Here is a 26,249-nt window from a genome sequence, read left to right as displayed (position 1 = left end):
ACTAATGTCAAAGGCCTAGGCGCTGCTTTTTGATGCCGGCGAAAGGTTAGTCACGGAGATCAGTCACAGAAAATAATCGGGCAGTTGGTGCGTGGCTGAAAACATGCAAGGCTTAAGTTTATTTCAATTTCCTACAAATTCTTCGCTGGCAGCACGGTATGCCGAGCAGCACTTAAAAATACGTAAATTGCAATTCATTATTAAACTAAATCAATCAAGACATTACAGGCGGCTGCTCTATTTGACTGTGGACAATGCGCACTCGGTTACCTTTGCGTGCAATGGCCGATCTTTTATACAAACGCGATGCCTCATAGCTGGGACACACTGCACACTAGCGGGGTTGATGTATGCCTCTGAAGCGCCGGACGTCTTGTCGTTTGTCAGGCATCCTACGTAGTGCGATTACCATTAGCATGCCTTGATCTGTTACGACTGCATTGCAGCATTTGACGCATTCATTAACTCTTGAACAAACGCAGCGACTCGTTCCCATGTTTGATTTGTTGGTCTCTTTTGGGATTTACGGTATAAGTTCGGCATCACTACAAAGGCTACCTAGCATAACATACTTTTCGTAATATGTATTGTCCATTTCCCCAGCTAATCAATTTTCTAGTTGCTGAAATGAGGGCGGCAACATTCTGCCAGCAGGTTCCTCGATAATCCAGACGAACTCCTTTTCACACTGCACACGGAGACTGAGCGCGTCAGTAATATTGCGCAAGTGAAGCTGGGCATGCAACTCTCGCCGCGCACTCACTGTCCATTCTCTTGTAGAAGTCGGTTTCGAAAACGCTGTAATCCCTCACGAGGAGAATATCGATTTCCTGCAAGCAGACAGACACAAAAAAGCGCAATGTCACCAGATAAAATTATGAGCGCATGCATGGCCATCAGAACACTTGCAACACAGCGCAGCGTGTGCATTAGCACAGTTTTTAGAAGAATCGGGAACATTTAAAAGCTGCTGACTTTTGATGTAACTTTGATCAAGGCGCTATATTTTTCCAAATGATTCACTTTTTTTAACGCATTTATATATATGCGTGCCTCCCATATTCACTCGTATTACGGTGCTACTGTAATTTTTCTGTGTGTGCGCTGTGTTTTTTTACCAACGCGGACCGCCGTATGTGCGTGAACATGGACACATAAACACTTGTGAACAGCTCAGAAACAATTGTTATGTGCATGTGAATTTTACGACTGTTGTCACTATACTTCGTTCTCTCATGTTCGGGTCACGATTTTTTTTAGATCATCTGTGAATTAAGAGAAGAGCAACAGCCGCTGTCGTCTAGAAAGTGGAAGCATCTTTGACCGCGGCTATGTGGGCAGACTCTCGCAAGAATTCAAGTAACCGAAGTAACTCTAATAGGCCCACCGACAGCCGTTTACAGAATTCCGAAGTCTGCCTCTGATAGGTCAGGGATCGCTGAACGCAGTCCCTTAAAATAACGAAGGACCCGCCGTCGTTGCTTAGTGGCTGTGATGTTGCCTTGCTAAGCAAATGAGGTCGCGGGATCACATCCCGGCCACGGCGGCAGCAATTCCACAGGGGCCGAAATGCAAGAACACCTGTGTACTTAAATATAGGCGCTTGTTACAGAACCCCAGGTGGTCAGAAAATAATCTGGAGTCCCCACTGCGGCATGCCTCATAATCAAATTATGCTTTTGGCACCTAAAACCCCATAATTAAAAAAATGTAACGAGCGCCAACGCCATCCTTCATGTTTGCGCAATGAAGCTTTGCAGCATCGAGTGGATGAACTCTTAAGAAAGCGGAAACTAGAGTCAACGAAAACATATATTAAGGTTTAATTCTAGCAGAATATTGTCCCAAAACAGTATTTCCGCTTATCTAGCTATATATAAGTATTTGTCATCGTCATTTAGAACAAAGGCTTTTGCTTTTGTAGTTTGGCCCAATATATACTACAAGTTACATGAGTTTTGCAAAAGTTATGTCATAGAATCTGCTGCTATTCAGGCCATTTTGTGCAGGAACACGAATCCCTCCCTTCTCCACCCCCTCCTCACACACACAAAGAAAACGGAAATTAACACAGGCTGAACCTATATAGATTTCCCTACGCAACGCGAACCGTTTTCACGTTGAGAAGCATACAACTATATCATTCAGTCGAAGATATATGGCAATTACGGCGTCGAGAGCTGTGTTTTGTTATTTCATTCACCTTTAACGTACTCTATGTGGTTGCTTAGTGGCTACAGTGTTGGGCTGCTAAGCACGAGGTCGCGGGATCGAATCCCGGTCACGGCGTCCGCATTTCGATGGAGGAGAAACGCGAAAACACCCGTGTAAGTGCACGTTAAAGTACCCCTGGTAGTCCAAATTATCCCCCACTATGGCGTGCCTCATAACCAAATCGTGGTGCTGGCAAGTAAAATTAACAATAAGATCGGTAGTGTGCGACGCTCTACGTTAGGCTTCTTCTTTAAACATTCGTTTCTAGAAGAAACCAGCCCGATGTGTACCGTCTACGAAGGGAGCACTTAGCTGCTTCGTTGAGGCTGTCTTCGTGCGGCGTCCGGGTATCGGCGGCCGCGCTGACCACCTCGGTCAGTTCTGCGCTCCCACTGCGGAACTCCAATATTTAGAACCACTCTGGTACTAACTGCTTCACTCACGACCTGACCAGCTTCGCCTTTTAATTTCAACTGTGATGCTGGCTCACTTCGTTTGCGCTCCAGTCGACAGCGCTGTCGTCCTGTCCCTTGCGCCCATCGCTTTCCCGTCGCTTTAATGCTCGTGATCGCTTGGCAATTGTATTGTCAGTGACTCCGTTTAATGTATCTCACATTTCTTTTACGTTTTGCTTAAATTTTCTTAAGTTCGCCCCGTGACCCAACTGTAGACGCAGTTTCTTCTGGACCGGCAGATAGCCTGTTGGCTATCGGTGCAGTTATTATGTACGCTGATTATGACGTAGAACTGGGAAAGTTTATTTATTTATTTATTTATTTATTTATTTATTTATTTATTTATTTATTTATTTATTTATTTAAAATACCTTATAAGACCCAGGCGGCCTTCAGTAAGGGGGGCGAACAACAATATTAGAAGCAAATGCAATATATAAAGGGCAAAAAAGGCAAAGTGTTGCACAGAGCTAGGACTAAAAAGCAGCAACAAACATAAGTGCAAGGTACACAAAATTATAATTGAAGTATATCAATGCAGCACAATATTATGCACAAATCAAGCATTAATAACGTCACCATGTCACTCGAAAGTATTCGCGCTGCTGATCACGGCATGATTTATTTATATCCGGAAGATCCGGAAGATCATTCCAAAGAGCGACGGTACGTGCAAGGGCTGTGTTCTTCGTGCAAAACTTGTCTCCTTCGTACAAGGCTTGTGTTCTTCTGCGCATGCGCTTGGCGCTGTACTGATTACGTAAACGTCGCTAAAAGCGTGAGGTAAACGTGATGGCCTGGTGCTGTGAAAACGTTTATGAAATGAGCATAAAGGAGCGATTGAGCAACGAATTTATCGAGAGAAATATCAAGTTTCACCTGTGTTATGCTCAAATGAGGACTGTATAGCTACATGTAATGAAGCGAGGGGCTCTATTTTGTACAGATTCTAGCAGGTTTATTAAGCAGTTTTGATAAGGGAACCATGTGGAGGCTTCATAATCTAGCTACGTAACCACACAAGTGTTAGATAGGCCATTTTTCTTTCATATTTATGGCAATTTCGCAAGTTACGGCGCAGATATCCCTTGCGTCCTGGAAGCTTTGGCACAAATGGCGCTGATATGCATGCGCCAATGAATGATTATGAGTGAGATGAATGCCTAAATACTTGTATGATGATACCTGAAACAATACCATGCTGTCTATGAGATACGAGAAGTTAGAATTGCTACGCTTGCGGCCTGAAAGAGATAACCTTGCATTTATTCGAGTGATGCGTCATTTTATTCTTTTATTGCATCAACTGAAAATGAGGTTAAGGTCACGTTGGAGGGCGAGATAGTCATACATAAAATTAGTGGAGCGGGAAATGATGCACTCGTCAGCAAAGAGTCGCAGGCGAGAAGATATGTTAGCGGGCAGGTGGTTAATGTATATTAGAAGCTAAAGGTGCAAGAATGCTGCCTTGAGGTACACTTGAAGTTACGTCACACAATAATGAAGTAAAATTGTAACGGTTGTAAATTGTTGGCTGAAAGACAGATAGTTACAAAGACATGACCACGTAAAATAATCGAGGCAAAGAGCAGATGATTTTGTAAAGAAAACGAATGTGCAACGCGGCGAAAAACTTTAGCAAAATGTAAAAGGATGCAGTCAGTTTGTAGGTTAGCGTCCATGTTTAAATGCGAGTCAGTCATGAATTGCTGCAATTGAGCGTCACAAGAAAATATTTTCCGGAAGCTGTGCTGTTCAAGAAAAATAAATGGTTATGTTCGAGGTGATAGTGAATGTGAGAGGCGACAATGCGTTCTAGTAATTTACAGCAAATGCACGTTAGTGAAATAAGACGGCAGTTTTCAGGTTAATTTCTGTTTCAGCTTTTAAACACAGCGATAATCTTGGCAATTTTCCGATCTCTAGAGAACAAGCCAGATGAAAGTGAATGCTGGGAAATTCTTCTTTCTTTATGTTAAAGGCAACACCAGTTTATTGTGCTTAACAGGGAAGCACATCTCGTACTTCAATTACCGCTACTCTCTCAAAGGCTGCGCACCGCTGCGGCCATCTTCGCCAGAGAGCGTCCTCACTTGCTTGGTCTTGTCGAAGAAGAGCGTGATGTCCCTGATGATGCGGCGTGATTGGGGCACGATGTTGCTGGCGCCCAAGGGCACGTGCAGGAACGCCAAAAGCGTGAACAGTGCGGTGACCCTGTGAACAGAGTTGGTGAGCAGTGGCAGCGGCCCATTGTTACAAAGCAGACAATTTCTGACAACGAAAATGTTAGCTTCAGACAGCGTAGATATTGAACACCATCCTTACCAATCTTGAAATTGGAATTATGAGTAGGTCTTCTGTCACAAATAGCTTGCAAAAAAGAAAGAAACGTTCGTGATACCGAAGCTCGAAAAAAAAAAAGATCTCCATTATCCCTCGCTGAATGTGACGCAGCTCCCGGTAAGGTGATAACTATAGCACGGCCCCTCGGCTTTAACTCCGAGTTTCGCGAATACACACGGCGGCCTGAAAATCTGGGATGCTATGGTCGTGGATTTGCTTCAAATTCGCTAACCACAACAATCCCGCATTGTTCACTTGAGTGCTATTTAAGGGCTATTAATAAGAAAATTATATATATAATCACCTATAACCATTTTAGCCAAAGTAAACTTTTGCTCCAGCTGGCATTTAGGAGAAGACTATAGCACGGGGCCAACTTCGATTTGCTCATCCAAGAGCATGTGAAACGAATGAATGCTCTCATCTCCTATCTATAAATACGTTTCCAATCTGTCCTTTTAGTCAGGATGTTCGCGTGGTGTGTAAGTACAGGGAAGCAGGTGTCTCGGTATATTAGAGTATTGACACGAAAGAGTTACGTATCGCTTTCATTGCTTTTATGGGCAACCATCAACTTACAGTTCCAAAACCCTGAATTCCTCCTGTGCGGAGCAAATAGGTTACATAATATTTCACTGAAACCACTCGAAAACGCGCGCCAAGTGCTTCGGACTTGAAGCATTCGGCTCGACTGCACAATATAGCTCACGAGGAGCGCTGCACCTGTAGCCGTTCGCTTCGCCAAATCAACACGACGTCGCCTGCAGGTGGTGTCACTCGGTGCAGACTTGGTGCAGAAGCAGTTGAGCGCATTCTCTGTGGAATGGGGAAGTGCAGGACACGCGCCGGAAATGCCGGGCCCGTTCGGCGCAAACATGGAGCTGGCACTGAATCTCATTTAACTAGTTCACGATGTGCAGGCCGAGTCGAATGGACCTTACATCAGGAAAAAACCACTCATGCGCACGCCAGTCAATGTTGTCGTTGTTTCTTCGTACGTAATTAACATATAAGAAACATGTATCGGACTGAAATCTGCACACGACGAGCGCTCACCGCCCAATTCTTTCGCTCAGTTCAATGACCCGAAAGTGGTGCTGCTGCAATCTGGTATGGCGGTGCACGCTACAGCACGACTACTTGTGTTTCCAAAATTTCTTATAATAACACCACATATAGAGCAACATCTTAGAGCTGTTTTAGGTGGCAGTTTCAAATAACATAGATACGATAACGGCAGTTGACTTCAATTGAGACCAGGAGTGCCATTCTGGACACTGTTAAATTCCACCATCTTCTCCAATTCGTCATCTCGCTAGCTCTGATTGACCCAGGGGACTGCCGGTCCGATTGACTGAAAATGCCGTAATTGCAGAATTTCACGTTATGACGGAATTTCACAGCATACAGAATAGCAACCTGGGGACCCCTAGTCCGTGCAAGTTAACTGTCAATACGATGGCATTCAATGTAGCAAGTTCAGTTTTGCATTTCCACTATATAATAATTTGACAAAACCGAAAGCAAGAGCTAACATGTATGTAGAAGGCTGTGTGGTCGTTACTTGTTATGAAAATACAACAGTTCTGCCAGCCGTGCTTTTTTCTTTCTGTCAACACGCATTCAAACTGTGATCGTGTTATTAAGAGAGTATGAATGAACTGCACTAGAAACTCTCCATGAAACAGCTGCCAGAGCCCGTTTAGTTCAACGGCCATTGACGCCCTCAGTTGTAGCTGGGCTCTACGACCCTTGAAAACGTCCACGTATCGAGGATGTTAGGTGTGGTATTATCTGGACCTGAACTAGAGCCACAGACGCAACTACCGAACGCTAGGTGAGTCATCCCGATGTCGTAGCTCCCTGAAAAAGATGTAAACACTCACTTTGCACCATGTCCGTGTATGCAGCAGCGCCACAACACCACGTTTACTTCTAGGCAATTGTAATGAACTATGATAATGTGAGCCAACGCTACTGTCTACCTTGCTGCCTGACATGAGTGGCGAAGAAATAGAATAAATAAGGGCCTTTCGCATAAATCTGTGGCTGGAAGGTCTTCCAACAGCAAGTATACGTGCCACGTGCCAAATCGGTACTTCAGGTGCCTGTTGACGAACTTGCCACAGAAAAACGCAGATGCTACGCGCCTTCGTTTAAGCGCGGCATTGTGGAGTCATCTAGCATGTACTCAGAGAATGACGGCTTCTGCCTCCGAGATTTCGGTGCATGCCTCTGCCCATTTTCCCACCTTTTGTTTGCGTTTTTACGTAGTTAGACATACAGCACACAGGAGACGAGTGTTCGGACGAATGACACGAACAAGCCCGAACACTAAGTACGACGGCCTATCGCAAGTAAAATTTTGCGGGATTGGTAATCTTGGAGCCGCATATGATATACTCGAAGCTCAAGAGTTGGCACAGTGGCTATGGTGCGCTGTGCCAGCACTAGCGTTCGCAAATGCAACTCTGTGCTATTAATCGGAAATATTGACCAGGTCGGAGAATATACTAGCTTTGGGGGCCCACAGTAAAACCACAAATGAAGCAGTGCGATGTGACGGGGGTTGACCTTATTCTGAAGTGAGAGAAGCCCAGAGCAAGATTAGTTTTGAAGAAAGACTACGGAACATATAGATGAAAAGAAATGGCCGGCTACGGTGCACAAATATCCGTACTTGAAAAGCGTGGACACGGAATGAAGGAAGAGGTCGAGTAAGCTGGCAACCAAGTACAGGGGAACTGAACGTGCAAACAGACGAGCAGGAGCAATAAGAAAGAAAGTAAGAGAAACAGAGACGGCCACTTGAGTGCAAAGGATAGAAACAAAAATGACCACAGAGGTTCACAAAAATGGCAAGAAAGAAATGAGGAGGAAAAGCCTGTATGATAGTGCGAAGAGAAATGCCTTGTTTTTGATGCCCGAGCTGGCTGCCTGAGGACAAAAACATACCGGAGAAAATTAACGCCGCATAATGAGGCATGTGCGTCGGGAAACTTTGGGATTCAAAGGTGAGGGGAGGATGAAGTGATCGGTAGTCAATATAAGGAAAAGACGATTAGAGTATTGGTGGAAAAAAGGCAGAGAAGAGATTCATAGAACCGGAGTCATTGCTAGCGCAGGTAAAGGTACAATATAGCGATGGAGGTTTTAAATACGAACGCTATATGATCGAGATCATATAGACTAGATAGCAATAGAGGTATGGAAAGCTCATTAATTCAAGCATTCTAAGTGACTATTGGTGTCTGTCCAGTTACAAAGGGAATGCCAATAATCATCAGCATCTGCAGTTGAGCATGAGGTCACGGTTACTATTTCCGCTCTTCAAATGCGATAACGCTCGTGCTGAGATTTCAGTGCACGTCAACCAAACCCGAGCGATCAACAAAACTAACCACTACGGCGTTCCCCATAACCTACTCAGCAGTTCCGGACCCCACATGAACCGCATTAGTCAATCAAGCTTCAGATAGCGTGTGCTTCTTGTATCGAATGAGACTAATCTCCGTAGCCCCGAACGGTCCTAGACCCGGAGCACTTTCACAACTGCACCGAATGGAGCACGGCGCCGTCCCTCGAGTGGAAAAGACGCCACGCTTGTCGAAAATCGCCGTAGAGCAGCGGTGCCTACGAGAAAGACAATAAAACGTTGCGCTGCCATATTTCGGTGGCCATTGCGAGGGGCAGCCACTTCCTCGCAGGTGCGCTCGAGTGGAGGAACGCTCTAGAATAGCGGTGAAGCTCGCTACATCGAGTACAAATTACAGCATGATGACGCAGCAAAAGACGAGGCCAGCAGCGTAGGCGAGTCTCTTCCACTCGCCCTCCTCTCGAGCGCCGCTCCCTTTGCCAGGCCGAGATCTGCAGAACGGCCAGACGGGCACCGCCACCACCAGCACTGCGCACACCCCGACCAGCAGCAGGAGAGAGGGAAACTCCAGGACCAGCTGCACGTGCACCGCGGTGACGAGGCGGGACAGGTTGCAGTCACGGGCAAACCATTACTGCAGATAGACTATCACTCTGGCGGCTTGGTTCATTATTAGGCCTTTAATTCGTAAATGAAAAGAGAAAAAAATTGCGCAACATTTGCGAGCATCTTGTTCAATACTGCGGGGATTGGCGCGCGCGTGCCCATTGGAAAAAAGTTGTAAATTCATGCTTTATTTTTTACAGATAGTGAAAACATTTGAAGGAAGCCTTGTTTCGAGAAAGATACATGATAAAATATGCAAGCGAGACTGAATGACGACGCAGAAAGAATCGCACACAGTGCACGCGGACGCTTCTTTGTACGTGCTCATTAAGTCGCGCCTACACATTTATTATGGATATTAATTAACTAGCCCGCCAACGTGTTCTAACCTGAAAAAGATTGTTTTTTTTATGATGCAGAATTGTCTTCAATATTGCGCTCTCCACGCCCATATATTACAGGGAAACAAATCTAAACAACAAAATTAGCAAGAATGCCCAATCTGAGCAGCAGGTTGTTGAATGAGCAGACGCGCGTGACTTGTTAATTACAGTTGATGCAATGGAGCTCAGACTGATGGGCTAGTTGGTTTGGCATCACGTAGTACACTGGGGCTCAAAGGCGACAGAAAAGACGCGGACATGGCGCTTTTCTGTCGGCTCTCTTTTCTGTCGCCATCGTATGCGGCCTTGATCAACAGTGTTTATATAGACAGCAGGACTTGTTCGTGGCGATAGTGGCACAAATTGGTCGGAGAAGTACAGCTCGGGCTTTGCGCTTAACGGGTTGTAACACTTGACAAGCACCTTAGCCCAAGCATGCAAGGACGAGAGGAACACGCAGACACCATCATCATCATCATCAGCAGCAGCAGCAGCAGCAGCAGCATCATCAGCCCCATTACGCCCACTGCAGAGCAAAGGCCTCTCCCATACTTCTCCAACTACCCCGGTCATGTACTAATTGTGGCCATGTCATCCCTGCAAACTTCTTAATGTCATCCGCCCACCTAACTTTCTGCCGCCCCGCGTTACGCTTCCCTTCCCTTGTAATGCTGTCCGTAACCCTTAATGACCATCGGTTATCTTCCCTCTTCATTACCTCCTCCTCCTCATGTCCCGCCCATGCCCATTTCTTTTTCTTGATTTCAACTAAGATGTCATTAACTCGCGTTTGTTCCCTTACCCAATCTGCTCTTTTCTTGTCCCTTAACGTTACACCCATCATTCTTTGCATAGCTCGTTGCGTCGTCCTCAATTTAAGTAGAACCCTTTCGGAAGCCTCCAGGTTTGTGCCCCGTAGGTGAGTACTGGTAAGACACAGCTATTATACACTTTTCTCTTGAGGGATAACGGCGACCTGCTGTTCATGATCTGAGAATGCCTGCCAAACGCACCCCAGCCCATTCTTATTCTTCTGATTATTTCAGTCTCATGATCCGGATCCGCGGTCACTACCTGGCCTAAGTAGATGTATTCCCTAACGACTTCCAGTGCCTCGCTGCGTATTGTAAACTGCTGTTCTCTTCCGAGACTGTTAAACATTACTTTAGTTTTCTGCAGATTAATTTTTAGACCCACCCTTCTGCTTTTCCTCTCCAGGTCAGTGAGCATGCGTTGCAATTGGTCTCCTGAGTTACTAAGCAAGGCAATATCATCAGCGAATAGCAGGTTAATAAGGTATTCTCCATTAACTCTTAACCCCAATTCTTCCCAACCCAGGTCTCTGAATACCTCCTGTAAACACGCTGTGAATAGTATTGGAGAGACGCACACACCACAGTGGCCTAAGTTCAATGCTTTATTATCTGGAAATTCACAGATTTACATAAACCACGGTTTATTCGCCACCGGCCCCGCAAGAAACGTCGCAATGCTCCTGGTAAAAAGATATTTTTATCTAGCTGATCAACACACAAGCTGCGTTTACGCACGTTTCGCAACTACTGATGATATCTTCAGCTATTCTTTCTGTGACAACTTTTTTTTTTTTCGTGCCTGGATGAGGCAATCTTTCAGCAAACGCACACAAACGCTCTCCTGAAAACTAACACAGAGATGACCGTCTCGGTTAATATTACCGTTCAGATATTGCTAAGTCGGTCATTTAAGCATCTTCCTGTCCGCCATATACATATAGGGCGTCTCAACTAACCCTAGCGAAGCTGCTGAACGCAAGAACTACTTCAATATACGATTATGGGACCTTTGGTGTTAGGTCATCAGTAATCTTCACCGAGGTAATTTTTCTGTAATAATTTCCTGGTTAAACAGAACGTATTAATTAAACACCCTTATAACAAAAAATAAAAGCGGGAGAGGGGGAGGAATGACTCTGTGGTGATAGGCATCTTTCGACGTGTGTTGACCTTTCGAGACGTCAATAAATGTCAATCTAAATTTTGATCTTATTCGCCAGGGAGGAAGGAAAGCGTAGGAGATAATCCGGCGTTCTCGGATGAGTTGACGAGAGTGTGGCGGAAGCCACATGCTGTTTTTCGCAAAAGAGCACTGCGACTAGTGTATCAAACATCCGTATTGCCATAGCAACCAAGCTAGTGAAGCTGTCGTTGCTGCTATCGGCCTGCGAAAAGTGAGATAATATTTTTCAGCGCGTGTCTTTGTTGAAGCACGCTCAGTTTCTGAGCTTTAAAGCTGTATTTGTAGCGCGGCCCCCTAAAGTTGTGTTTTGGGTCCGAGAGCGTTAGCCAGCAACACGTTATCACGGAGCGGACCTTCGCCGCCTTCTTCGGCGTACCACACAAAAACGCCGGAGCGCATCGGCTTCACTGAAACTGCTGCAGAAGTTTCGTGAGTTTTGTTCTGACGCGTGTCAGCAGCGCGTACATCCGGCGGTTCATCGCAACGTAAGTTCAAACAAAGCTCGCGCCCGTTTGCTCCGTCGAGCTGATTGGAGACGCAGAGGAAGATGGCGCATCAAGATGGCCGCACTTCCGCTTTCAAAAATATGACGTCAGGTCCACCCTCCCCCACCACATTTTGTTTGTTTCCTTCATGTTATTCGCAAACACCGGTCCATGTTTCAGCAATGCCTCCTTATTAGATGCGTGTCGCGTTAGTCGAGAACTTGACTGAAAACCATCTCACGTTTCCTCCTCTCCAATAGTATCCACTGCGGTTGCAGATTGCGGTGAACGCTTGAAAACAAAATCACGTGCTTGTTCCTCTATGATTACTGTCACATCTTCTACAATTACGAAAGCGACGAGCGCCGGATGCCATTGATATCTAGCCACTTAAGGTGTATGCAAAGTAGGTTATGTTTTGGTGCATTTCTACTGAGCAAATAGAGTCAGATGGAAAGCTGGGCGAGTTAGAATTGATGCATTCTCTTCCATAACTATATTTTTCCACGATGTTCCAAATAACAAAGAAATAAAATTTCACTTTAAAGCAGAATACTGCGGTCCCAAAGTTTAACTTCCCGAGCACGCCAGCAATATGTTAGGGTGGCTTGATGATTGCACGTCTGTGCGCTGGCACGGAGCCATCCCTGTGCGGGTAAAGGAATGCTAAACGTAAATATTAGGTCAAGCTAAAGTGACAGATTAGTGCTTGAGAATCTCTAAGGCGTCAACATTATCGGTACCAAAGCGTTAATAATGGAGAAATCGAAGTAAATGGATGACATGATTGGAGACTCCCTTGAAACAGATTAGAAGAACTGGTGAGGCTTACACATTGCTGAATAACGGCCATGTCCTCTGCTGTAGAGGTCTCCCTGATAAGAAGCAATGCGGGGTAGGATTCCTAATCCATAAGGACATAGCGGGCAACATTGACGAACTCTACAGCATTAACGAGAGGGTAGCAGTAGTCGTAATCAAACTTAATAAGAAGTACAGACTAAAAGTAGCGCAAGCCTACGCTCCAACATGCAGTCACGACGATGAGGAAGTAGATCAGTTTTATGAAGACGTCGAATTAGCGATGAGAAAAGTGCAAACGCGGTATACAGTAGTAATGGGTGACTTCATAGCAAAAGTGGAGAAAAGGCAGGTGGGTGAAAAGGCAATTGGCAACTACGGCGTCGATTCTAGAAACGTTAGAGTAGAGATGCTGGTAGAATTCTCAGAAAGGAATAAGATCAGAATAATCAACACCTTTTTCAGGAAACGTAGCAACAAAAAATGGACCTGGAAAAGCCCTATTGTGAAACAAGAAATGAAATTCATTTCATAATTTTGCTGATGCCAGCATAGTGCAGGATGTAGAAGTGATAGGTAGGGTAAAGTGCAGTGATCACAGGTTAGTGAGGGCTAGGATTCACCTCAATTTGAACAGAGAAAGAGTAAAATTGGTCAAGAAGAAACAGGTCAACTTAGAGGCAGTAAGGGTAAAAGCAGACAAATTTAAGCTGGTACTTGCCAACAAGTATGCAGCCTTAGAATAGTGGGATGATGATGATGACACAGAGGTAATGAATGAAACCGGAACGAGGCTGGCTTCAGAGGCAGCAATGGAAGTGGGAGGCAAGGCACCAGGGCAACCAGTAGGCAAGCTCTCCCAAGTAACAAAGGACCTAATAAAGAAACGACAAAGAATGAAAGTGTCCAGCTCAAGAGGTAAGATAGAATTCGCGGAACTGTCAAAACTGATCAACAAATCGCAAATAAGTCATATTAGAAATTTTAACGTGAGAAATACTGAAGAAGCCGTAAAAAATGGACGCAGCCGGAAATCAATGAGAAGGAAACTTGGCATAGGACAAACCAAGATGTACGCACTGAAAGATAAGCAGAGTAATATCATCAGCAATCTCGAAGGTATAATATAAGCACCGGAAGAATTCTATACTGACCTTTACAGCACCCAGAGGAGTCAGGAATACTCTATTCGAAACAATAACGAACAGTATACAGAAACTCTTCCTATAACTAGATATGAGGTCACAAGGGCCTTGCAAGGCATGAAACGGGGAAAAGCGACAGGAGAGGATGGGATAACAGTCGATTTAATCAAAGATGGAGGAGGCATTATGCTAGGAAAACTGGCGGCTCTCTATAGAAGTGTTTATCGACTGCAAGGGTTCCAGAAAACTAGAAGAATGCAAACATTATACTAATCCACAAAAACGGCGACGTAAAAGAACTGAAAAATTATAGGCCCATTAGCTTGCTCCCAGTATTATATAAAATATTTACCAAAATATTATCCAATAGAGTAAGGGCAACGTTGGACTTTAGTCAGCCAAGAGAACAGCGTCGCTTCAGGAAAGGATACTCTATAATGGATTACATCCATGTCAAGTTATCGAGAAATCCGCAAAGTACAATAAGCCTCTCTATATGGCTTTCATAGATTACGAAAAATCATTTGATTCCGTAGAGATATCAACAGTCATAGCGGCATTACACAATCAAGGAGTACAGACCACTTACGTAAATACCGTGGAAAATATCTACAGACATTCCACAGCCGCCTTAATTCAACACAAGAAAAGTAGGGAGATACCTGTAAAGAAAGCGGTCAGACACGGAGACACAATCTCTCCAAAGCTATTCCCTGCGTGCTGGGAAGTATTCAAGCTATTAAACTGGGAAGGTTTAGGAGTAAGGATCGACGGCGAATACCTCAGAAACCTTCGGATTGCCGATGACATTGTTTTATTCAGCAACACTGCGGGCGAGTTACAACAAATGATTGAGGACCTTAACACGGAGAGGGTAAGAGTGGGGCTGAAGATTAATATGCAGAAGACAAAAATAATGATAAATAACCGGGCAAGGGAACAAGAGTTCAAGATCGCAAGTCAGCCCCCAGAGTCTGTGAAGAAGTACGTTTACCTAGGTAAATTAATCACAGGGATACATGACCATGAGAAGGAACTTCACAGAAGAATAAAAATAGGTTGGATTGCATATGGCAGACATCGTGAGCTCCTGACTGGGAGCTTACCGTTATCATGGAAAAGGAAGGTATACAATCAGTGTATTTTACCGGTGCTGACATATAGGGCAAAGACTTGGAGACTGACAAAGAAGGATCAGAGAGCAAACGGTAGACGATATTCTAATAGACATTAAGAGAAAAAAAATGGCGCTGGGCAAGTCGTGTAATGCGCAGATTAGATAACCGTTGGACCATTAGGGTGACAGAATGGGTACCAAGGAAAGGGAAGCGCAGTAGAGGACGGCAGAAGAATAGGGGGTGCGACGAAATTAGGAAATTTGCGGGCGCTAGTTGGAATCGGTTGACGCAGGACAGGGGTAATTGGATATCGCAGAGAGAGGCCTTCGTCCTGCAGTGTACATAAATATGGTGATGACGACGATGGAACATCCAAGTGCTTGCCCGATGACGAAAGCACTCCTCAGTTAAATTCTGTCGCTGGTACTCAACCACTCATTGCACGAAACATGCTTGCATTGTATTATAAGACCAAATAAAATGCTATTGTCTAGTTCTATTTTGCTTTCAGAAAGAAGAACTCATTAACATAACTCTAGCAACAACGCGGGCGGTCGAAAGGTTTCGTTTTTGCGCGACTCCGCGCCGTCCACGCTTTGGCGGTTCAGTGGTTATCGCGTAGTGCTGCGCTTGCTTACGAAGCTCGCACAAACTGCAAGTAGTGAATAATTCAACTTGCACGTGATAACGCGGTATGCCCGAACGGTCTACGCCACCTGACCACAAAGCAGCTGCAGCGGCGAATCCGCCGCTGTGTCTTTGCTCGGTACCGCTGTCTGTCGGACGCCATTTTACTCACTGACGGCAGCAAATGGTTGCGATGGCACCCCGGTTAGGTGGCGGGAGATTTGAATTTCCAAAAAGGCATTCGTACCCTTCAGATGCAATTTTCTCGTAAATTTAACTAAGTCTTTTCTTGGCACGAAACAAGCGTTGCGACGTTTTTGTAATGGCATTCAAACAGTTCACGTCGACTTCGTATTTGCCTGTAGTGTCCCTCTAAGGCTGCTCGGCTGCAAGCCCCAATGTCGGGAACCACCGCTGAAGTTGAAGCACAAACTACGCGGCAGGCAATTAGCGAAGGAGACATTGGTTTCGCTCGCCAACTAGTATAGCAACAAGTAACACGCGCCACAAGTTTTTACTACACGGGCTGGCAAACTGACAATAGGGGCCAGTGTGGGTGCACATTCATGGTCCAGAACTCGTCCGTACCTTTGTTCGTTTACACATAACGCAAGAAAAGTCTGAGTGAAACTGGGGTATAAGCAGTACGTATATAACAGTGAATTACAGTTTCATAGTACCGTTACTTGGCGTGAAATGCAGTCAACCACACGCGTTCTCAACTTTGCTGAAACGCACTCACCGGAAGAATGTTTTCTTTGAGATGAGAAGCCGGATCTGTGAGCATCTTTTCCGAAAGTAAAACTGGAACAGAGCACACAAGTCCTTTCACGTACACATAAAATGCAACATCCTCATTTACACATGAATTCGACCGCGAGCGGCAACATTCGCGCAGAGACGATCGCATTCAGATACAGCGTCTGTATAAGATGCGCTCTACCTTCCGCCTGCACGATAAGAACAAAGGCAGCATTCGCAACTACTAACTAACAGGAAATAAATTTGCGACCACGTGAATAGGCCAGCCTGAGATAGTGTATCATGGACACACATAAGCTTCCGTGCAAAATATTGTTACGGGGATGTTGGGAGTATAAATGATTGTATTTACAACGTATATACAAGATGAGTCAGATTAGATAAGATGGCTAACCACCAACAACACGCAGCAGCCAGCGTCTCCGATCTTCTTCCTCTCTCTTCTTTCATCCTTCCGTAACAATATTACAGGTCTCTTCTCGTCGGTTTAGAGACACTTTCTGCACTAGTTGAGGAAGTGCAGCACTTTCTTATCCGTTTTCCCGGTGCAGTGCGTGCCATCTGCACTTTGCTATTTCTTTAGAGAAAGTGCACTTCAAGTCCTCGGTGAGTTTAACGACCAACCTGCACTTGTTCGGTAAGGGCGCATTCACACCGACGACTTGAGGAGGTCGCGCGACCACGTTGGTCGCTTTGCGACCAGTTGCAAATGGTCGCAAACGGTCGCCTTTCTCGAAAAGCGACCATTTTGGGCGAGTCGCTCTCTGCGCGATTTTTCAGTCGCGCGACCGTGGTCGCAAAACTGATAAACCAATCAGCGGCGCACCGCACCGGAAGTGATCTTTCGTGTGTCTACATCCGGCCTCCTCCGGCGTCGCATTCAAATTCCGCGTAGATTCCGAGAGTTCTCGCTGAGAACGATAATCTCCGGGATTGCGACTTGCGGGTCGCGCTCAGCCGGGCTTACCGGTGTGAACATCAGTCGCCTTCGGTCGCTTTTTGATTGCGAATCGCAAATGGTCGCGCGACCTCCTCAAGTCGCCGGTGTGAATGTGCCCTAAAGGGTGAAACCAAGGTGCAGTAAAATGTCCGCGCACCAACCGAACTTCGAGCAGACTACAGCTTGAGGCTTTGTGTCAACGGCGTTCGGTGAGATTGAAAAAAATTGGAGGACGCTTAAGCTTCGCCTTCAAGAGTGGGACGCGACAGCGTTCCCGTCGACCCGCCAAGGGGTCGACAATGCGCTACGGCACAGCGATCACTTACGATGCGCCCCGCATCGGACTTAGCGCCCACCTATCACGCGGTGTGCGTCGAGCAACGCAGCGTTCGGCGCGGCAACGAAACGTGCGCCTGAGCGAACGGAACGAACCAAAGAACTCGGTGTCTCGGAGGGGAAACGATCTACGCCAGCCAAACGTTGTGATCGGCACGGGCAGAGAGATAGATAGTGATCTAAACCGGGAGCACGGCGAAGCGTCGTCAGGGGAGAGGGAGTCCCGCCGCGCCTGGCAGCGGTCCCAATGCGCGCGCGGCGCGCCTCCTGTCGGGGCAGCGCCGTACATTGAGAGGAGGGGGTTTTCTGTGTTTGCCGCAAGATGGCTCTGCGTGTGCGGAAAGCGCAGAAGAAATGCAGCGGAAACGCACTTCGCAACTCGTGTAATTGTGACTTCTGTACGTTACATGTTCATAATTACCGATATACACCGCAATATAACTTTCCACGGCTAGTTTCGAAGGCAATACCGCATTCACTAGAGGCGCGTTTGCACCGCTTGGAAGCATCTAACTCGTGGCTGAGTGGTAGCGTCTCCGTCTCACACTCCGGAGACCCTGGTTCGATTCCCACCGGGCCAATCTTGGAAGTTGCTTTTTATTTATGAAGCGCCTGCCGTGATTTATCGCTCACGGTCAACGCCGCAAACGCCGACACCGACGCCGACGACACCGGCTTTTCTGCGACACGAGCTCCTTAACGCTATCGCGTTAAAACGTTTATTGCATAAGCAAAGAGTTGTGGAAGCAGGTGGGTTGAGTCCCAAGTGGCCTGAGCAGCCCACCGCACTTGGTCGAGTAGTGCCTCTTGAGCCTCCTTTTCCCAGCTGGCGAGCCAGATGAGTTTTGTGTCTTCTTTCTTTTTTCGCCTCAGTGCTCCCGGCAGTTGATAGTCGGCGTTCGTGTTGACCACTTCTCTACTCTTGTGTCCTGCCTGCACGCCTCACTTCTTTTTTGCATAATGAGCCAGGTCTCCTAAGGGTTCTCCTAATATACCGTTCTCAATTTTCGCGCTGGAATGTGAGAGGTATCAATTTTCTGTGGCCTGAGCTCGCATTCCCACGTAATGTGGGCCACAGCTGGCTGGCCCACAAGCAGTTGTCCACGTATGCGGTGGGACGGATGACGTGTTTTAACCGTAGGTGCGGGCATGTATTTGTCTGCAGGCGGCGCCATGCAAGTGCTTCCCTTACACCTAACTGAACGTGTGGCGGGGGGTAGCGCTGTCTTTCTCGACGCTGGTGTTCGATAGGATATCCCGCGGTTGCTTCAAATGAAGCGATCACGAGCCCCCCCCCCCCCTTACTATTGCAGCAGGCTCGCACCATAACTTCACTCGCACCTAATATACCTAGTCTGTCCTCTCTTCATGACGCACATCAGAACTTCCTACCCTCTTCCCTGGCTCCCTTCTTCCACTCTGCTCCTCTCTTCTACCATATCTTTCATGTTACTTTCGCATTTCCTGCTTCTTGTCATTGCACTGTTCATACCAGCCAATGTGGGGCACGCCCCGTGCCACTTGGCATTAACTGCATGCATCATCCTCATTTCTATCCTCTGTTACACCTATATTCTCATTCTTTACCCCGTCTACACTTCTCACTATGCATGAACATACTTGCCCCTTATGGGACTCGCTGTGACCACTCACTAATCTCGTCAACTAGCGCATTCTCTCCGTAGCATTACGACACACGCCTGTACCGGTTGGACCTGGGCTTCCTGCGTTCTACCGCCGTGCTCGTTGCTGATCCCCGCGCCGGCCCGGACAACGAGCGAGAGCAAGACACTCAGGCTGCCACCTTCGGGGTCTTTTATTTTATTTGGCTTTTTTTTTTCAATAAACTCGCACGGGATGATCGCTGTGGGTCACTGCCGAAAGCTAAAACTGACCTCTAACCACCTAATTTGCTACTTCAGGAGCTGCTTAGCCGGTTCTTCATACCAATCTCTTCATATCCGCGTTTTCTGCTTCTTAGTTTCTGCTTCATCTTGCTGGCCTCGCCTCCTAGATTAATGTTTGTACTTTTATTGGCTTTAAACGTCTCGGAATTTCGTGACAAGAACCCACTTCATATTATTTTGTGATTGGCTGTTTATGCCCGTTATACGTTCGGGTGGTGCGGGCTTACCCTCACATTTCTTTTTGCATTGTTTTTCGCCCTGGGGGAAGAACTAAGCAATGGACGGGGCACACTCGCTCGAGCTGCACTGTCGGCTGTGTCGTGCCCCGTGGCTGCGGTGTGTCCCGGGCAGCATACGATTCTGTTTTCCTGATGCAGTGTTGCACCTAGCAGGCGGGAGACACACGCAGAAAACGCGACCGCTAGTGAAATAATGTCATGCTGTCTGAGAGTACGTGAGGATATGAGACGCTTTCATCGTGGATTCTTTGGCTTTGATTTTGAGGTTCTGATTGCGGAAGTCCTCGACTGCTAGTGCCGTGTTTGCCAAGCAGGTTTTGGCTGAGGCACAGATAAAATAGCCTGCGGTGCGAGCTAACGACGGCCAGCGAAAAGCCACGTGTGCCACAGTGGGCTGCGTCCGTGTAAAGTGTGTCCGCGTCCGTTCCGCACTGTTCCTTTTATGCGAAGCATATTACTAGAGCTCAACCCAGCTCCTCAGGCGCGGCGGTGTCGCCTTCAATACCACGTGACACCGTGACGTCACGACAGAGGAGAAACGGGGCTCCAACTCGCGCCGTCGCTCGCGGCGTCGCGGCGGCATATAAGCAGCTGCGCTTGCCTCTGCTAGACACTCACGAGGTGAGATGCCTCCTGGAGACAGAGCTGCTCGTTGGAATGAGAAGCGAAGATTGCGGCGTGCTACAGACACTGATTAGACAGTTTTAGTACTGCGTCATGACGATACGTACGCAGCATGCAAGGGCTTTGCGGAACGTAGGAGCGCGTGTCGCGTTGGGGCTTTTAGTACTGCGAAATGCCTACGTACGTAAGAGCGCGAGCGTTAGACGCCAGGCGCGTCGGAGCGCATTGGCCGTGTCCACCAGTACGTCGAACCGTCGGCCAAACTAGAGGCTGTTGATCTGACTAACGTGATGTAACGTGTGGGCGCGTTCCCGCTTCGTCGAACTATATTTACCCCCGTATTCAGAAATGCAACTTAAGTTGAAGTCCATGCTTGAGTTGATCTAAGTGACGCCTATCGCGAACGCGCTCAAGGAAACGCATTGAGCGTCTTTGGGCACGCTAACGCCAGGCGTCATCTAAATCAAGTCAAGCATGGGCTTCGACTTAAGTTGCATTTCTGAATACGGGGGTTAGGCCTTTAAGAGACTCTACTTTTAATGCGGATGAAATGCACGAATCACATAGAGAAAAATAAAGACCAAACACTTGCTTTCTGGGGCTGGCACGGTCATTTCCGATGAACTGCGCCAAGAGTAGGTCGAGCCTTTCGCGCAAACAGCGCACGCTGAAGACTTTCGTAAAAGCAAAATTCATATTTTTGGTTGTACATTCCCACTTTGCAGGATCCTGGAAAGGGTTCTGCGCGTTTACTTCGCGCAGCAAAGCCAAGTCGTACGCCACGGAAAAGAACAGTCTTCCGCTGGTCGCCTTCGACACCGCCATTTTTCGAAACTATTGTCTCGCGCTCTCCCGAACGAACGAGAACCACGAGAGCAGCACGCAAGGCTCCCTACGTACGCACGCAAGAATCGGATGCGTGCGTACGCAGCGGCCGCGTACGCATCTCGTAGCGTTTGTGTTGCGTTCTGCACATGCGCAGTTTGCAGAACGCAGCGATCTTACGTACGCAGCGCCGTTGCGTACGCTACGTACGCAGTACTAAAGCTGTCTATTTTCTAGGTGGCTTTGGCTCAACTCTTGCAAGATGGGCTGGGTGGGAATCGAACCAGGGTCTCCGGAGTGTGAGACGGAGACGCTACCCCTGAGCCACGAGTACGATGCTTCAAAGCGGTACAAAAGCGCCTCTAGTGAATGCGGTGTTGCCTTAGAAACGAGCTGTTTCTAAGGCTCAGGCGTGCGTCGCTTGCTCAGGCGCACATTTCTTTGCCGCGCCGAACGCTGCGTTGCTCGACGCTCACCGCGTCCAATGCGGGGCGCGTAGTCGCTGCGCCGTAGCCAATTCTCTTACACCCCTTGGCGGGTCGACGGGAACGCTGTCGCGTTCCACTCTTGAAGGCGAAGCAGAGTAACGCATGAGTTGTTTATTCGTCTAGCCGAACCAAATATAGCCAAGCAACAGCAGTTCACCAGGCTAAACAGTGGTTCAACAACTAAAATAAAGGCTAGTACGCTTCGCATCCTGGGCTTAACCTTAGCTAAGCCACAGCCATTTTTTTTAGTTGTCTGGCTCTGGCACCGCGACGCGCTCTGTGATATAAGCGATTAATGTTTCTCGCTATCGGCGCGGTGTTGATTTGGGCTTATATATTGACGGAAAGGGGTACGGGTTGCTCGTCACTGTACTGCGGCCCGCATGGGACACCCTAGGCCTGCCTACTCTCCCCACCCGTAGGCATGAAACTGAGTCTTTCTCGTTGCGACATCAAGACCGCGGCCTTGAGCTCCTCGAAGGTGTTGTGCATGCCTAAGGCTAGAAGGCTATCGGTGTGCGTTCCTGTTAGCAGTCCGAGAGCAGCATCACAGGCCGTCCGGATGAGCGTATCGGCTTGTTTGACCTCGGCCTTACTAAGTTCTAGGTCGAGGGGAGACCACACTTGACTCGGCTAAATACAAAGGCGTGGATTAGGCGGAGTGTTTCTGCCTCTCCAAAGCCATTGCGATGCATGGTAGGTTACTCAGTGTACCAAGCATGCAATTGGTTTAAATGTCGTGCGAAGAGTTTGGATTCCAATGCCAGGTCTCGAGATGGTCTATGTGCGATCGGCCATCTTCGCCATTAAGGGTACAGCATCGCTGTCTGATGTGGCTACATGAGTTTTCAGACTCTGAAATTCTGAATATACAGGATCGTTCTTTTTTTGTAGCTGCACCAATTTTTTTAAACATTGCCTGTGGTAGATAGCACTATTCTAACCTTTGATTGAATTACTCGATCAGGCGGCCATTATTTCTACGAGAAATCAAAACGTTCAATTGAATCATTAAGGCAATCACCCTAATTAACATTTGAAATTAATAACATTACGCCACATATTCCAATCTACGAATTATAGCCGCTGAGTTCGCATGGCGTATTCACGTGGAACGAGTTCTTTGGACCGCACCAGTTCCGACACATTAATTTTCAAAGTGTCCGTCAAAATGCATTGGTGTTCCAGTTACTTTTGTGCTTCAATGCCTAAAACAGGGTTTCCTAATAAAGTAACTTTGAACTACTTTTAAAGAAGACGCAGTTTCGCCCGAAAGGCGAAGCATCGATTGCGATAGCAAATTAGAAGACAGCCGTACGAAGTAAGGATAGCACTTTTATCGGCCGTAACAACTCGTAGACATTCGCTTGCTAACAAAATAATAAACATGGTGTCAGCGCGCACAGCGAACATGAACACATCGCACTCCATGGGTTCGCACATTCGCTGTCAAGACGCTGGCGTGAGGAAACGCGGCAGCAGCCATTCGCGCTGGTGTATATATCGCTTCCACACAACGTGAGCACCGAGGACACTCACAGCACGCGCGAAGCTACGATCCGCCGCCGTGCCAGGCGTAGCAGCAGCGCCAAAATACGCACACAAAAGAAAGGAACACTGACAGACACGGACAATCGCTGCTTTGCTACCTGCAGCGATCGTCCATGTCTGTCAGTGTTCCTTTCTTATGTGTGTGTTTTTGGCGCTGCTGTTATGCCTGGAATAAGTGACCAAGAACTCATTTTACCGACGCACCTAGACTCTGCCCCCAACGCAGATCGCTCCCGAGAAACAGCCGCGCGACCGCATACGCAATGGCCGCCGCAGAGAGCGCCGCCCTCCGCCGCCACGCAACGTGAGGTGCCTCGCGCGCGGGAGAAGACAGCGCGCTGCCTCTTCGCGTTCGTCCCTGTCGCGCGGGCGAGATCGAGCCGGCATCGCCGGCTCCTCCCGCAAGCTTTCGCTCGTACATACGGTGTGAGGCTCGTGGCGACGGTGTTATCGCCCATGGAATTTATGCGGAACCTCACGCCGACGGCAGAATTGCGCTTGGAGTGTCCGTATGATTGCTGTCGCAATAAAAACGCCCTGTGAACGCTGTGACGACGACAGAAGCCGCTGCGACCACATCGATGCCAAAAGGCCAGAATGGTTGCACTTTTTCGTTAATTGTGGAAATAAGCGTGCAGCGCCAGTGTGGGCACATCACTCGAACTTTCTGAATTGGTGCGACACTCGCATGGCACCGCAACCGAAGCAGCTCACCAGGCGTCGAGAAATCGAAGAGACCTTAGCCTCAAAATATACGAGTAGATGCGTCACTAAATGCTCAAAAGAATTATACAATGTTTTTACTTCATAAACTGAAAAGAAGCGAGAGAGAGTGAGAAAGTACAAAAAAAAAACGCCGTCATTACCGCTCTGCGGAAATGACGCATAACCCAGAACAATGAGAACGAGGGCAGCTTTTTCGCACGAGCCCCGAGATTTGGTGGCGTCCGCGGTTGCCCGTGACGCCAGCAAAATGTCGGAGGCGACGTGCTCGTATGCAAGCGTCATAACCACTGAACACCAGGTGCACGTGTCATCAGCTTAGGCGCTATTTAAATGCTGCTAAAAAGAAAATTGGATACTTACCCGCCCTGCAGCATTGCCAAGATTACTTTAATAGTATACAGTACACTCATGTTTAAGTTATAACCAATTAAGCAAAAGGGATATTTCGTTGAGGGTGCCTTTTAAAGGGTACACAATAAAAGCAATGCTTTCAACGCCCTTACCTGGAAACCTTGGCGACAACTGGAATGAGTGCGGTGCCATCAAGGAATATTCCCGAAGGTTAAATGAGTGCTATAATATGAAAGCGAGATTTAACAAGTGCAATGCTTACTTTCCCCGTTCTCAATTATTTAAATTGTGGGTTCCTAAGTGCCAATACCACGATCTGATTATGAAGCACGCTGTAGTCTGGATTAACTTCTAAGTAATTTCTAAGGTTAATTTCTAACCTAAATCTAAGTAAAGAAGCGCTCATTCATCGACCTGCGGCCGCTGTGGCCGTCATCGAAACTGCGATAGCCAGTGAGGTGGGATCACTGCAGTCCACCTTTACCGATAGGCTATCCGCCCGAGCTGCGCCATAAAAATCTATAACGTCACGGCTCAACCATGCCATATATCTGTGCTCCTGTTTCGCCTATATCTAATAATAATAATATTTGGGGTTTTACGTGCCAATACCACTTTCTGATTATGAGGCACGCCGTAGTGGAGGACTCCGGAAATTTTGACCACCAGGGGTTCTTTAACGTGCACCTAAATCTAAGCACACGGGTGTTTTCGCATTTCGCCCCCATCGAAATGCGGCCGCCATGGCCGGGATTCGATCCCGCGACCTTGTGCTCAGCAGCCCAACACCATAGCCACTGAGCAACCACGGCGGGTGACGCCTATATCTATAGGTGCTAGTTCAAGGGGGATCCTGCGCTTTGCTACACCATAATATAGCACTACTGTTTCGTATAAACAAGTGCAAGACACACCATGCAAACAGTAGTGAAATGTCTTCCAATCAGGGAGACAAAGCAATGACGTCGCACGTCACCGAAACCAATCGCCTTAACCCGTGACGTAACATTGTTTACAAGTAGTACCGACACTGGTGACCACATAGATAGGTGCAGCGCTTTCCAATTTGTCGCTCACAAACAAAACTTCAAAATTAAACCGAAATGCCTTGTAGGCTGTATTTTGTATTGGTACTACACAAATTATGCCTATGCGCTCCCAGCGATGGAATATACCAGTTATTTTGAGTTAATTCGTCGGTAAGGGTTCTTCATCGAAGGTCTATCTTGTTGTTGCTCTATACCACATCCTTTAGACAGTGCACGGTGTTGACAACGCAAACAAACACACTCGTCGCTCACCCTTAGGCACCCTGGCCGGCACAAAGATGGAGGCGATGAAGCGACCGTACGCGTAGATGACTCTCATAGCTTGGGGCTCGCGTGCGTCTGCCGACGTCTCGAACTCGTACTGGCGAAGGCTTTTGTAGAACGACAGGTTCACCGGCGACAGGCAATCTGCAACAAGGTTGCCATCAACTAGCACGTTGCTTGTCCGGCCAAGCATCGACTGGCTGATTTAGTGGCTGCTTTCCAACGCTAAGTTAGGGCTCTAACGAAGGCCGTCGCTTAGCGAATTCATGGCCATTCACTCTAATATTTGGCGACCTGCTGTTCCTCCATCGTCATCGCGATCATCATTAGCACATTTATAATCTTTTCACGAGGAAGGTATCTGCAGTCCCCACCGCCATATGGATTGTACCACACGTGGAAAACGTTTGTGTTCGGCGGCTTTTTGCATAACGCGGCCGGATATAGGAGTAGACACCCGCTGAATATGGCAGACGATCCCTCAAGACGAAAAGAACACAGCGCGGCGTCTGCGAAGAACTGTGTCGCCGACATCGCGTTTTATGCACGCGTGCGCTAACATTGGAAAGTCAGCTACGTGACAGTGTTCCCTGTCGAAAATGCGCCGACATCTATACCTATCATTCCTGCAAGTTT

The 26,249-nt window shown here is 47.4% G+C and overlaps 1 protein-coding gene across 1 annotated transcript in view; it reads right to left on the bottom strand.

Annotated features, from left to right (window-relative positions):
* LOC139049178 (uncharacterized) overlaps positions 1-26,249 on the bottom strand; it is a 136,834-nt gene that overhangs the window by 103,742 nt on the left and 6,843 nt on the right. Inside the window, exons 3-7 of the mRNA XM_070524495.1 lie at positions 25,602-25,757; positions 16,294-16,355; positions 8,784-8,965; positions 4,763-4,883; positions 764-830 (exon numbers count right to left, since the gene is read on the bottom strand). Coding sequence (XP_070380596.1) covers positions 764-830; positions 4,763-4,883; positions 8,784-8,965; positions 16,294-16,355; positions 25,602-25,757 — 588 coding nt within the window. The remainder of the gene's footprint in view (positions 1-763; positions 831-4,762; positions 4,884-8,783; positions 8,966-16,293; positions 16,356-25,601; positions 25,758-26,249) is intronic.

The sequence above is a fragment of the Dermacentor albipictus genome, chromosome 8 (assembly GCF_038994185.2).
Source record: "Dermacentor albipictus isolate Rhodes 1998 colony chromosome 8, USDA_Dalb.pri_finalv2, whole genome shotgun sequence".
Taxonomy (NCBI): domain Eukaryota; kingdom Metazoa; phylum Arthropoda; class Arachnida; order Ixodida; family Ixodidae; genus Dermacentor; species Dermacentor albipictus.
This window is presented reverse-complemented; position numbering and strand designations above follow the sequence as displayed.